This window comes from Myotis brandtii, unplaced genomic scaffold (genome assembly GCF_000412655.1).
Source record: "Myotis brandtii unplaced genomic scaffold, ASM41265v1 scaffold667, whole genome shotgun sequence".
NCBI lineage: Eukaryota > Metazoa > Chordata > Mammalia > Chiroptera > Vespertilionidae > Myotis > Myotis brandtii.
Window position 1 is genome coordinate 1,844,200 of NW_005370593.1, and position 12,059 is coordinate 1,856,258.

Here is a 12,059-nt window from a genome sequence, read left to right on the forward strand (position 1 = left end):
TCCCTTCCTCTCCCCCTACCCCCCTCTCTCTCAAATCAATAAATTTTTTAAAAGAATTGGTATTACATTTCTAAAATTTTAGTCCTAATAACTTTTAATTGTACATTGTGGCACATTTTGAAGGGTAGATAGAGTATGGCATTAAATTACTTTCTGTATTTGATGTAGTATGGAAGGAGCTTCTTAACTAGATTACTAGATAATATTTTCAAGCTTTAACATTAATACTTAAATATATTATTTAAAACATTTCAAGAATTTAAAAAGTCTTTTGCATCATAAAAACATATTTGTTACTCAAAATTTGTCTTATTTCTTTGGATTTCATTAATCATAAATCATTTAATGTTATGAGTCAAATTAATAGTATACATTTAAACATTTAATATTTAACTTATTTTCTTGATTACTATATTTCTCCCTTTGATTTTTTTTATTCTTGTGTAACAAACTTGACTGAATATGAAAGATACTTTGTTTTTCCTATAGTTCTCTGTTATGTAAAAATTCTTCTGCACGTTAAAACATCTTTTCGTCTGTTGTAAAATATTACACCATTTTTTCCTTAACATGTTTATAGGTCAACAGCAACATGGCCTCTTGATCCACCAAAGGATGAGAAACAAGGTTGGCGACATGTGAGAATTAAACAGATGGGAAAGAATGCTAGTGGTCAAACTCACTACCTCTCACTGTCTGGATTTGAACTTTATGGCACTGTAAATGGAGTATGTGAAGATCAGCTAGGTAAAGAGATGATAATGGGTTTTTCTAACTTACTAAAATAATTATATTTATCTGAAGTGATTTTGTTTATATTTCTCTAATTTTTACCTTACAGGAAAAGCAGCTAAGGAAGCAGAAGCTAATCTTAGAAGACAAAGGCGTCTAGTACGCTCCCAGGTTCTGAAATACATGGTTCCAGGGGCTCGTGTGATCAGAGGCCTTGATTGGAAATGGCGAGACCAGGATGGCAGCCCACAGGGAGAAGGCACCGTCACTGGAGAACTGCATAATGGTGAGTAGGTGCTTAGCATTTGTAGTGTAGAAATTAAGTACTTAAATAACAAAATACTTTTCTTTTGCTATTTTGGGATAATTTATAATTTGCATAAATATCCTGGTTTTATGTAGAAGAACTGATCTGTTGATTTCACATAAAAATGGAAAAAATCATTTACTTACAAATAAGGGAAATTTTAAAATTTTCTTACGTTTTGACTCAAAACTTATTGCTAAAATTTCGAAGTGATTAATAAGCTAGTATAAGTTGAATCCACTCAAGGTACATTTTCTGCTTTTTTATTTTTAAGTTTATTATTTGTAAGTTTTCATTGATCTTTACCTTAATACTAGAGGCCTGGTGCATGAAATTGTGCACTGGTGGGGGGGGCCCTCAGCCTGACCTGCACCTCTCGCAGTCCGGGACCCCTCGGGGGATGTCCGCCTGCCAGCTTAGGGAAGTCCATACCCATTTAATAAATTGCTATTAATTCCCAGATTCAAGTATTATGAGTAATTTTTTTTTATACCTTAGAAGGTTGATTTATTAGTGGATAATTTGCCTAACCAATGGTGGGTTCTTAGGAAAAGTGACAGTGCTTAGGAAAATGACGAACATTTAATATCTGAATATATTCATATTCTGTATGATAAAGGCTAAATTTACTTAGATAAACTCTTTGATTTTATTGCTTTTAAGATTCTGTTCCTTGAATTATATACTACAAAATGCATTTCTCTAGAGTCATATCCTAATTGCAGAGCATTGTTATCGTAGCAGGTTAACAGTAAGTGAGCATGTACATAATTGCCAAAAGTCATAAAAACCAGTAATAGTTGAGATGACAATAGTACCATTCAACTCAGAAATTTCAAATATGTTTGTTGGTATTTAAGTACACTTAGTTAATATTCTGTTTCTTTTTTTTAATATTCTGTTTCTCCTAAATTGTTTGTTTTGGCTTTTAATTGTGTGGGCTAGTTTAGGGTATATGTGAATGCAGTTAATTTTTCTTGGGCTAGAATTAACTGAAGCAACTGCATAGGAAAATTGGAATCTTATAACTTCAGAATTTAGCATATAAGAGAGGCTTATTTTTTATCTGACATATGTAGAGACTCAGAGTTTTGGCTCACCGGATGACAATTTCTGTTAGTTTACTTTAAAACTTTTATGTCAGAGAGAGTTCTTAGCTTTCAAATACTTAAGCCAACCATTTCTAATAATGGCTAGTTATTACTAGCACTATGTTTTTATTTAGTTTGGGGGCATAGGAGTTTAGAGTTGTGTTCCTATATACTTATGGATAGAACATATGTACCCTTTCTTAGTCCCCCTTAGACATGAATTTAAACACATTCTCAGACTAATATGAATAGTTTACATTTTAAAATTATTTTTCTACATTATATCAATTAAATATTTTTTTTCCCCTAAAGAATCTATGTGTTGATAGGGATATCCAACCAATGCGTATATAATAATTTTTATTTATTCTACAATTATGAATGCCTACATTGTAAAGGTACTTTGTTAGAATTCAGGTATACAATGGTCAAAGTATGTTCCCCTGCTTCTGGGTGAAACAGATAAACATATAATTACAAATTTTTATAAGTGCTGTGAAATAAATTATCAGTGTATATTTGAATCAATTAATGCAATGCAAATGTTATTTTTATTTGGGGCTGGGATATGTTTTTGCACCTTTACTTTTCTTATACTTTTCCATGTTGCAGAAGAGATAGTTAATTGTTGGTTCTTCAGAGGTTATTTCAGCATAAAGAATAAATTGAGGCAATTGAAATCTCATGTAAACTAGATTTATGTAGATTTGGGGCAGTTTTCCTTTCAAAGAACTCATATGCAGAGAATCCCCACAGGTAATTCAATATTGCTTATATCCCTCTGAACCTCATCATACACATAAATTAACAGTGTGTGTGTGTGTGTGTGTGTGTGTGTGTGTACGTATGTATACATGTGTGTGCATGCATGTAGGTATGTGTATGGCCGAAGGACTTTTAAACTTTATAAAGACTTGTTATATTTAAAAATAAACATTTTTATGTGTTCGTCCATGAAATGTAGTTTGTTTATAACACTAAAATAAGATTGTAAAATTTCTATTAGTTTCCTTTATAATAGGCACTTTATTGTTTTTGGGAGTTAATTTTTAAAAAAAATAATATGTATAATTTTCCAAATACAAATAAATATAGATTAAATGTCATTTTGCTCATTAGTTCTTCACATGTTATTAGCTTTAGTTATTAGTTTTAGTAAAAGGGCTTAGTATACTTTAAAATTTTTGTTTTTAGGATTTTTCTGTGCTTATTCAGATATATTAAACTTAATCATCAGAGAACCAAGTAACCACTGAACTTTGAGAACACAACCGAAATGCTAACTTAGTGTTATTTGAGCTAGTGACCTAAAATTTCTACAGTGATATATGAATATTTTGTCTGTCAATTATAGGATTTAGCCCAAACTCAGAATTGAATGGTAAACCAGCAATTTTTTCTGTAAAGAACATTTGACCACATAATCATATTTAGCAACTAAAAAACCTTTTACTTAGATTTCATCTATATTGCTGAAGTTGCAGTATTTTACCATTTGTATTCTTTTTTTAAAACAATTTTTAACAGTTCTTCCTCTTAAAAGATACCCCAGTAGACATATACATGACCCTTATATTGTTTTTAAATATCACCAAAGCGAACAGTTCAGAAGTAATAGAAATAAAAGGAAGAATTTAATTTTAGTTGGCAGACCTTAAATGACTATAGAAATTCAGACAACACTGATGAAAAGCTGATCCCATATTGTGGAGCTACTGTCTGACACGCTCCTATCTGCTTTCTGCTGGGTCTCACAAACTCCTGTCCCTTTCCAGGCTGGATTGATGTCACCTGGGATGCTGGTGGCTCAAACTCTTACCGTATGGGCGCAGAAGGAAAATTTGACCTCAAGCTTGCACCAGGGTACGACCCTGATACAGTGGCATCACCCAAACCTGTTTCATCCACTGTTTCAGGCACAACGCAATCATGGAGCAGCTTGGTGAAAAACAACTGTCCAGACAAGACATCTGCTGCTGCAGGCTCCTCAAGTAGAAAAGGAAGCAGCAGTTCTGTGTGTAGCGTGGCCAGTAGCAGCGACATCAGCTTGGGTTCGACCAAAACGGAACGGAGATCAGAAATTGTAATGGAACACAGTATAGTTTCAGGAGCTGATGTCCATGAACCAATTGTTGTTCTTTCATCTGCTGAAAACATCCCTCAAACAGAAGTAGGGTCATCATCCAGTGCCAGCACCAGTACCTTAACAGCGGAAACGGGAAGTGAAAATGCTGAAAGAAAGTTAGGCCCTGATAGTTCTGTTCGTACTCCTGGGGAGTCTAGTGCAATATCCATGGGAATTGTTAGTGTCAGTTCTCCTGATGTTAGTTCAGTATCTGAGTTAACTAATAAAGAAGCAGCTTCACAACGACCCCTTAGCTCCTCAGCAAGTAACAGACTGTCAGTGAGTTCTTTGTTGGCTGCTGGGGCCCCTATGAGCTCTAGTGCAAGTGTACCTAACCTGTCCTCAAGAGAAACATCTAGCTTGGAGAGTTTTGTAAGGAGAGTGGCAAACATAGCACGGACTAATGCCACGAACAACATGAATCTAAGCCGAAGCAGCAGTGATAACAACACTAATACTTTGGGGAGGAATGTGATGAGCACAGCAAGTAAGTGAGCTTTTCCTTATGGAAACCAATGCCTTTTCACTCTGAGGGATGCAAAGTAGAGTTTCTTGTTCAGTGGGTTCTGGCTTCAGTCTTGAACTAGAACATTAACCATGTTAGATACAACTCCATCAAATTTAGCACTTCAGGAATATGAAGTTCTGTAGAATCATATTTAAAGAATTCAGATCAGGTGTGATAACCTCTTATTCTGAAAGGATAAAACAATAACACACTTCTGTTTTTCACTTCTATGATAAGTCATTAAGTACAGTTGCATGAGAAAATAGATGACTATTAATACCATCATAGTCAATTGAAATCAGAGAATCACACTGGTCCTAAATTGTTATTAACTGCTGAAAGTTATTTGATTCTAATTTAAACTACTAACGAGTCAAAGTAGTTCCTTTGGAAAATATTATTGGGAATTATTCCATTGCTTATTTCACTTTTTGTAAAAAGCTAGACTTAATTTTTTTGAAAAATAATAGTGCTATAAAAATAAGAACTTTTAGTTGGATTTCAGTTGGGTTCCCAAAGTTGCTTTTCAGCCATTTAATTAATGTTTCATGACCTCATTCTTTTTTCTAAATATGCAACCTAGTTATTCTAAGATTTGTAATATTCTACCTATTTGTACTGATTTGCTTCATTTTTATCTTTAGCTTCTCCTCTTATGGGTGCTCAGAGTTTTCCTAATTTGACCACACCTGGTACTACATCAACAGTGACTATGTCAACATCCAGTGTTACGAGCAGCAGCAATGTAGCTACAGCAACAACAGTTTTATCAGTTGGGCAGTCATTAAGTAATACTTTAACCACCAGCCTCACATCAACCTCCAGTGAGAGTGACACAGGTCAGGAAGCAGAGTATTCCTTATATGGTAAGTTATAGCTTAAAATATTTAGATATTTGTATAGAGATGCTTTTATTATGTTTTTTTGCTGTGATTTTAACTTTTAATTAGGAAAGAATTATTCTCCTAACAAATGAGATGAAAAAAGTTACATAATATGAGGGACTATTAAGTTAACAGATTATAAAAAGACATCTAAGAATTTTTGTGTTATCCTTTTTTTGCGTTTTGTCACTAATGACAAATCATAAGATATTTGACACCTTTATCAGAGAATAGAAGTGTAATAGATTAATAAACTTTGTAAAGTGATATTCCTGTACACTGTAATGTAAGAGGAAAAAAACTTCTGTGTGTCTTCTCTACTCAATACAGAATACTTCACTTCTGACATGTCTAACTACCAAATGTGTGTGAAGTTTTTCCACACCAAGCAGTTCTCTGACACCACCAGCTAGGCTGTCCTATAAGTCAACTCAATTCTGACACTCTCTACTCTGAGATAGTGTCAGATCCCACAGGTTCAAAGCTCAGTTCTACAACACACACCCCCACTACACTCCCTTTCCCCTTTCCTCCAGAAGCTAATTGCAAGTCCGGGTTGTCATCTCTGTCTCAGACAGACTGGCTATAAATTGGAGGTCATGACCCTCTCCTCAGATTGGATTCATTTGCTAGAGTGGCTCACAGGACTCAAGAAAATATTTTATTTAGATTACTAGTTTATTATAAAAAGGATATAATTCCAGAAATAGAATTGATCCATAGGGTAAGGTCTGAAAGGGTCTGTCCCAAGCACAGGGCACTACCCCCTTGAGTGTGGGGACCCTACTGGAGCCTCCTGGTTGTGTTTTCTTCCCTATTCTGGAAGCTCTCCAAACTCATCATTTGGGTTTTATTGGAGGCTTGCTTCATGAATTAGGTGTGATTAAATTATTAGCCATTGGTGATTGAACTCAGTCTCCGGCTCCTCTTCTCTCCCCAGAGGTCTGGAGGGTGAAGTGGAAGTTCTAACCTTCTAATTATGGTTGGTTCTATTCATAACCAACCCCCATCCTTAGATTACCTAGGGGCTTTCCAAAAGTCTCCTCATAAAAACAACTCTGGTTATGAAAAACAAAAGGCACCTTTATTGTTATTATATAGGAAATTCCAAAGGTTTTAGGAGATCAGTTCTTGGAACAGAGGCGAAGACCAAATATATATTTCTTATTGTCCTATATAATAAAAGCCTAATATGCAAATCAACCAAACGGTGGAACGACCGGTCACTATGATGCGCACTGACCACCAGGGGGCAGACACTCAACACAGGAGCTGCCCTCAGCCCTCAGGCCCCAGGCCAGCCAAGGTGGGTGCCAGCGGGGGGCCTCCTGATTGCCCTGCCAGTTGCTCCACAGAGTGAAGCGACTGGCAGTGGCTGGGTGAGCGGGGGGCGGGGCCAGCCAGTGAGTGGGCTGGCGCTGCCCCCTTCCTACCCCCTCCCCCCCCTCCCCCATTGCTCTGCAGGAAGCGACCGCCTGTGGTAGTCGCCCCATAGATCGGCCCTGATCGCTGGCCAGGCCTATGGACCCTACCCATGCATGAATATCGTGCATCAGGCCTCTAGTAAATAATAATATCACAGCTATTATCAAGATCTTTTGGAAATAATGCCTTAAATAGGTTACATTTGAATTTTTCAAATAAAGTTTTAAAATTGCATCATCATGGCTTCAATACTATAGTCAGCGATAAAACTACTTGATTCAATTAAAATATATTTCTAATCTTATTTTAATAGAAAATTAAGACATTTTATAGAAAGTAAATATAGATGAAAATAAAAATCATCTAGTCCCTGCCTTCTGGAAACAATCACTGTTATTTGATACACTAGAGGCCCAGTGCAGGGATTCATGCACCAGTGAGGTCCCTTGGCATGGCCTGCAGGGATCCAGGGAGGAGCCGCTCCTGCTCATCCCAGCCCCAGTAATCCCGGTCAGCTGAGCAACACTCCCACTGTGGGAGCACACTGACCACCAAGAGGCAGCTCCTGCATTGAGCATCTGCCCCCTGGTAGTAAGTGCGCATCATAGTGAACAGTCAAGCGGTCACTTAGGCTTTTATATATATAGATACCATTTGAGGTGTATGTTCTCTCTTTTTAAACAAAAAGGGATTATGTCTTTTCCAGACGGCTCGTTTCTCTCAATACATTGTGAAACATTTTCACATTGTTCTGTGGGTTTCTACTATTTGAAATGGCTGCCAAATATGCCACTATTTGACTATATGATCATTGTTTAATAAATTCTCCATTTTGGTTATTTAAGTTACAGTTTTTGTTTTTTTAAATATATTTTTATTCATTTCAGAGAGGAAGGGAGAGGGAGAGAGAGATGAAAACATCAATGATGAGAGAGAATCATTGACTGGCTGCCTCCTGCATGCCCCCCACAGGGGATCGAACCCACTACCTGGGCATGTGCCCTTGACCTGAATCGAACCCGGGACCTTTCAGTCCATAGGCCGATGCTCTATCCACTGAGCCAAACTAGCTAGGGCTAAGTTACAGTTTTTATTAACATAAACATGGTTATGAATGAGCATCTTTGAACCATATTATTGTGTATTTCCTTAGGGTAAATTCCTAACAGAGTAATTGCTGAATTGCACTCCCATCATTGTTTTGGAATACCCTTTACACAGATCCTTGATCACATTGCCTGTTCTTTTTCTTATTTTATTGTTGTTGTTATTTTTTTTTAATATATATTTTATTGATTTTTTACAGAGAGGAAGGGAGAGGGACAGAGAGTCAGAAACATCAATGGGAGAGAAACATCGATCAGCCGCCTCCTGCACATCCCTTACTGGGGATGTGCCCACAACCAAGGTACATGCCCTTGACCGGAATCGAACCCGGGACCCTTCAGTCCACAGGCCGACGCTCTATCCACTGAGCCAAACCAGCCAGGGCTGTTGTTGTTATTATTTTTTTTAATTGATTACTGGGAATGGGAGAGAGAGACAGAAACATTAATGATGAGAGAGAATCATCAGTGGACTGCCTCCTGCACATCCCTCACTGGAGATGGAGCCCGCAGCCCTGACTTGATCCATGACCTCCTGGTTCAGGGGTCAGTGCTCAACCATTGAACAACACTGGACAGGCATTATTTTTTTAATCCTTGCTTGAGGAGTGAGAATTTTTTTTCCATTCATTTTTAGAGAGAGACTGGAAGGGAGAGGGTACGGGGAGAGAGACAGAGACGGGGGGGGGGGGGGGGGGAAATGTGAGAGAGAAATAATTAATTGGTTGCTTTCTGTACATTCCCCTATTGAGGATGGAATCTGCAATCTGGGTATGTGTCCTAACTGGGAATCAGACCCACCACCTTTGGGTGTACACGATGATGTTCCGGCCAACTGAGTCACACCAGACAGGGCATGCCTGTTTTTAAAAAATTACTCTTGTTGACCAACCAGTGTTGCTCCGTGGTTGAGAGTTGCCCTCTGAATTAGAAGATCGTGATTCAATTCCTGGTCAGGTCCCTGGCTTGCTCCCCAGTGTGGGGCATGCAGAAGGCAGCTGATCAATGATTCTTTCTCATCATTAATGTTTCTATTTCTCTTCCTCTCCTTCTCTGAAATCAGTAAAAAAGTATGTTTAAAAAAATTACTGTTATTAATTTCAAATACAAGAAAATGTATATAAAGATAATATTTTAAGTATTATTTTATGTATCTCATTATAATGTTTTCTTTCTTTCTGAAAATGTGGCTTCTCCTATTCCAAGCTAAGAATTGGTTCTGATGTATGGTTTTAGGAAAAACATTACATTTCTCTTTTTTACTTTATCTTTTAAATGTGTAGGTAGCAAATGAAGATGATTATTATTATTTCCAAGTATTGTACATTTATTGAAAAGCTATTTTCCACTTCAGTTTTTCTCACGGAGAAAAACTATTTCTTAATGTGTTAAAGTCAGGCTTTAATTCATTATTATTTGAAGGTTAAGAAGGTTGTGGGTATGCTAATGGGAGAGAATATTAAAGAGTTAGGGCTCCTTGTTGCCTTTTAAAAATTGTTAGATGATTAAAATTTCCTTTTCTATATTCCTAAAACTAGAGGACTATAAAAGTGCTGCTATGAAGGCTCACAGTAATATCTGTCTTATAAAATAATTTCTGTATATACACATGTTACACTTTGAGGACCATAATTTGATTCTGTGATGGTCAAATCTATGAAATTTATGGAGCTTTTTAAAACATTCTTATACTCTGATAAAAAAGGGTAGATGAGTTAAAAAAAATCTGACTTCAGTGAATTGTAACACACACACACATATATATATAACACACACACACATATATATATGTGTGTGTGTGTATGTATGTATATATATATATATGTAATATATTTATATAAAGTTAGATGATTTTCCTTTAAAAATGAACCAAAAGTGGAAATGATTTATTATGTAATTATGTATACTGCTATCTCATCATGTTTATGAGAACCACTGCCTAAATTGTAGGGGTAATATATGTGTTAGGGGTAATATATTTCATCAAATTTAAGATGGCATTGTTATAAGAGACACGATTATTTTATGTCACTAAGGGAAAAAGTGTTGCCAGTTTAGCTGTGACTTGCCATTGCTTGTAACATGCATTCTGATTTCAGAATATTAAAGTGCTAAAAACTGTGTATCTTAGAAACTAGTTGAATATAGTATCAGGCCTCTTTCTTCTAGTCATTCAGTGAAAGGCATTGAATTTTTAGTTTTATATAATTATTAGGCTTAAAATATATTTGGTTCAGAGGTCTGCAGATGTACGTATCTACTAAATAATTATAAATTCTCTTTTGTATGTTCTTTTGGAATATAGTGTATAATCCTTAAGTAGTAATTGTCATTAAGTAACTTGCCAGGTCACATAGCTAAGATCTCTCTGATTGACTTACCTTGTTCTTTTCCCTCATAAGATCTTTTATAGTTCATATTAATATATTCATTTGTATACCTTTTAAATGTCTGTTTCCCCTGTAGTTCCAGGGGGCTCAAATCTTGTCTATTCTGTTTACAGCAGTAGTCATGTACTACTTAACTGGGATACATTCTGAGAAATGCGTTATTAAGCATTTCATCCTTGTACAATCATGACAGAGTGTACTTACACAAAATTAGATGGTCTGTAGCAGTGATGGCGAACCTATGACATGCGTGTCAGAGGTGACACGCGAACTCATTTTTTTGGTTGATTTTTTCTTTGTTAAATGGCATTTAAATATATAAAATAAATATCAAAAATATAAATATTGGTTTTACTATGGTTGCAAATATCAAAAAATTTCTATATGTGACATGGCACCAGAGTTAAGTTAGGGTTTTTCAAAATGCTGACACGCCGAGCTCAAAAGGTTTGCCATCACTGGTCTATAGCCTCCTAAACACCTAGGCTGTATGGTATATCCTATTGCTCCAGGTTACAAACCTGTACAGATGTTACTGTACTGAATACTGTAGGCAGTTGTAACACAATGAAAAATATTTGTGTATCTAAACATGTAAATGTAGAAAATGTATAGTAAAAATATGGTACAAATGATTTTTAAAATGGTACACTTGCATAGAGCACTTGAATGGAACTTGCAGGACTAGAAATTGTTCTGGCTGAGTCATTGAGTGAGTGGTGAGTGAATGCGTGAATGTAAAGGCCTATGACATTATTTACGCTATTGTATACTTTATAAACACTGTACACTTAGGTTATACTGAATTCATAAAACACGAGTTAAATCGAGCACAAGAGAAAATGATCAATCAAGAGATGTGTTAAACATGAGATATATGAGGCTGCTGCTGGTGTAACATGGCACAGTGTTTTACTGCAAACTTTTTTTTTGTAAGTAGAAAGATTACACTCTACAATAATAATAAAAAGCATATGGTGAGTATATACATAAACCAGTAACATACTCATTTATTTTCATTATGAAGCATTATGTACTATCCCTAATTGTATGTGTTATATTGGCAATGCAGTAGACTTGTTTATACCAGCATCACCACAAACACATGAGTACTGCATTGTGCTATGACACGGCAGTTGAGATAGGCATATTTCAGTTCCATTATAATCTTTTAAAAATATATATATTTTTATTGATTTCAGAGAGGAATGGAGAGAGAGAGAGAGACAGAAATATCAATGATGAGAGAGAGTCGTTGATCGGCTACCTCCTGCACGCCTTACACTGGAGATCGAGCCTGCAACCTGGGCATGTGCCCTGACCAGGAGTCAAACCATGACCTCCTGGTTCATAGGTCAATGCTCAACCATTGAGCCACAGTGTCTGGGCTCCATTATAATCTTAATGGAACCACCATTGAATATGTGGTCTGTCGTTGACCAAAACATTATGCAGCACTTGACTGTATAGCTATAGAAGTTATTTATTTAT

General features: G+C 36.2%; 1 protein-coding gene across 5 annotated transcripts in view; it reads left to right on the forward strand.

Annotated features, from left to right (window-relative positions):
- Positions 1-12,059, forward strand: part of HECTD1 (HECT domain containing E3 ubiquitin protein ligase 1) — a 99,894-nt gene that overhangs the window by 69,615 nt on the left and 18,220 nt on the right. For 3 of the 5 annotated variants that reach the window (XM_005880990.2, XM_014528964.1, XM_014528965.1), the window contains exons 23-26: positions 581-747; positions 842-1,018; positions 3,906-4,742; positions 5,408-5,629. In XM_005880990.2, the coding sequence (XP_005881052.1) occupies positions 581-747; positions 842-1,018; positions 3,906-4,742; positions 5,408-5,629 (1,403 nt within the window). The remainder of the gene's footprint in view (positions 1-580; positions 748-841; positions 1,019-3,905; positions 4,743-5,407; positions 5,630-12,059) is intronic. The other 2 variants (XM_005880992.2, XM_005880989.2) reach the window with 2 other exon arrangements.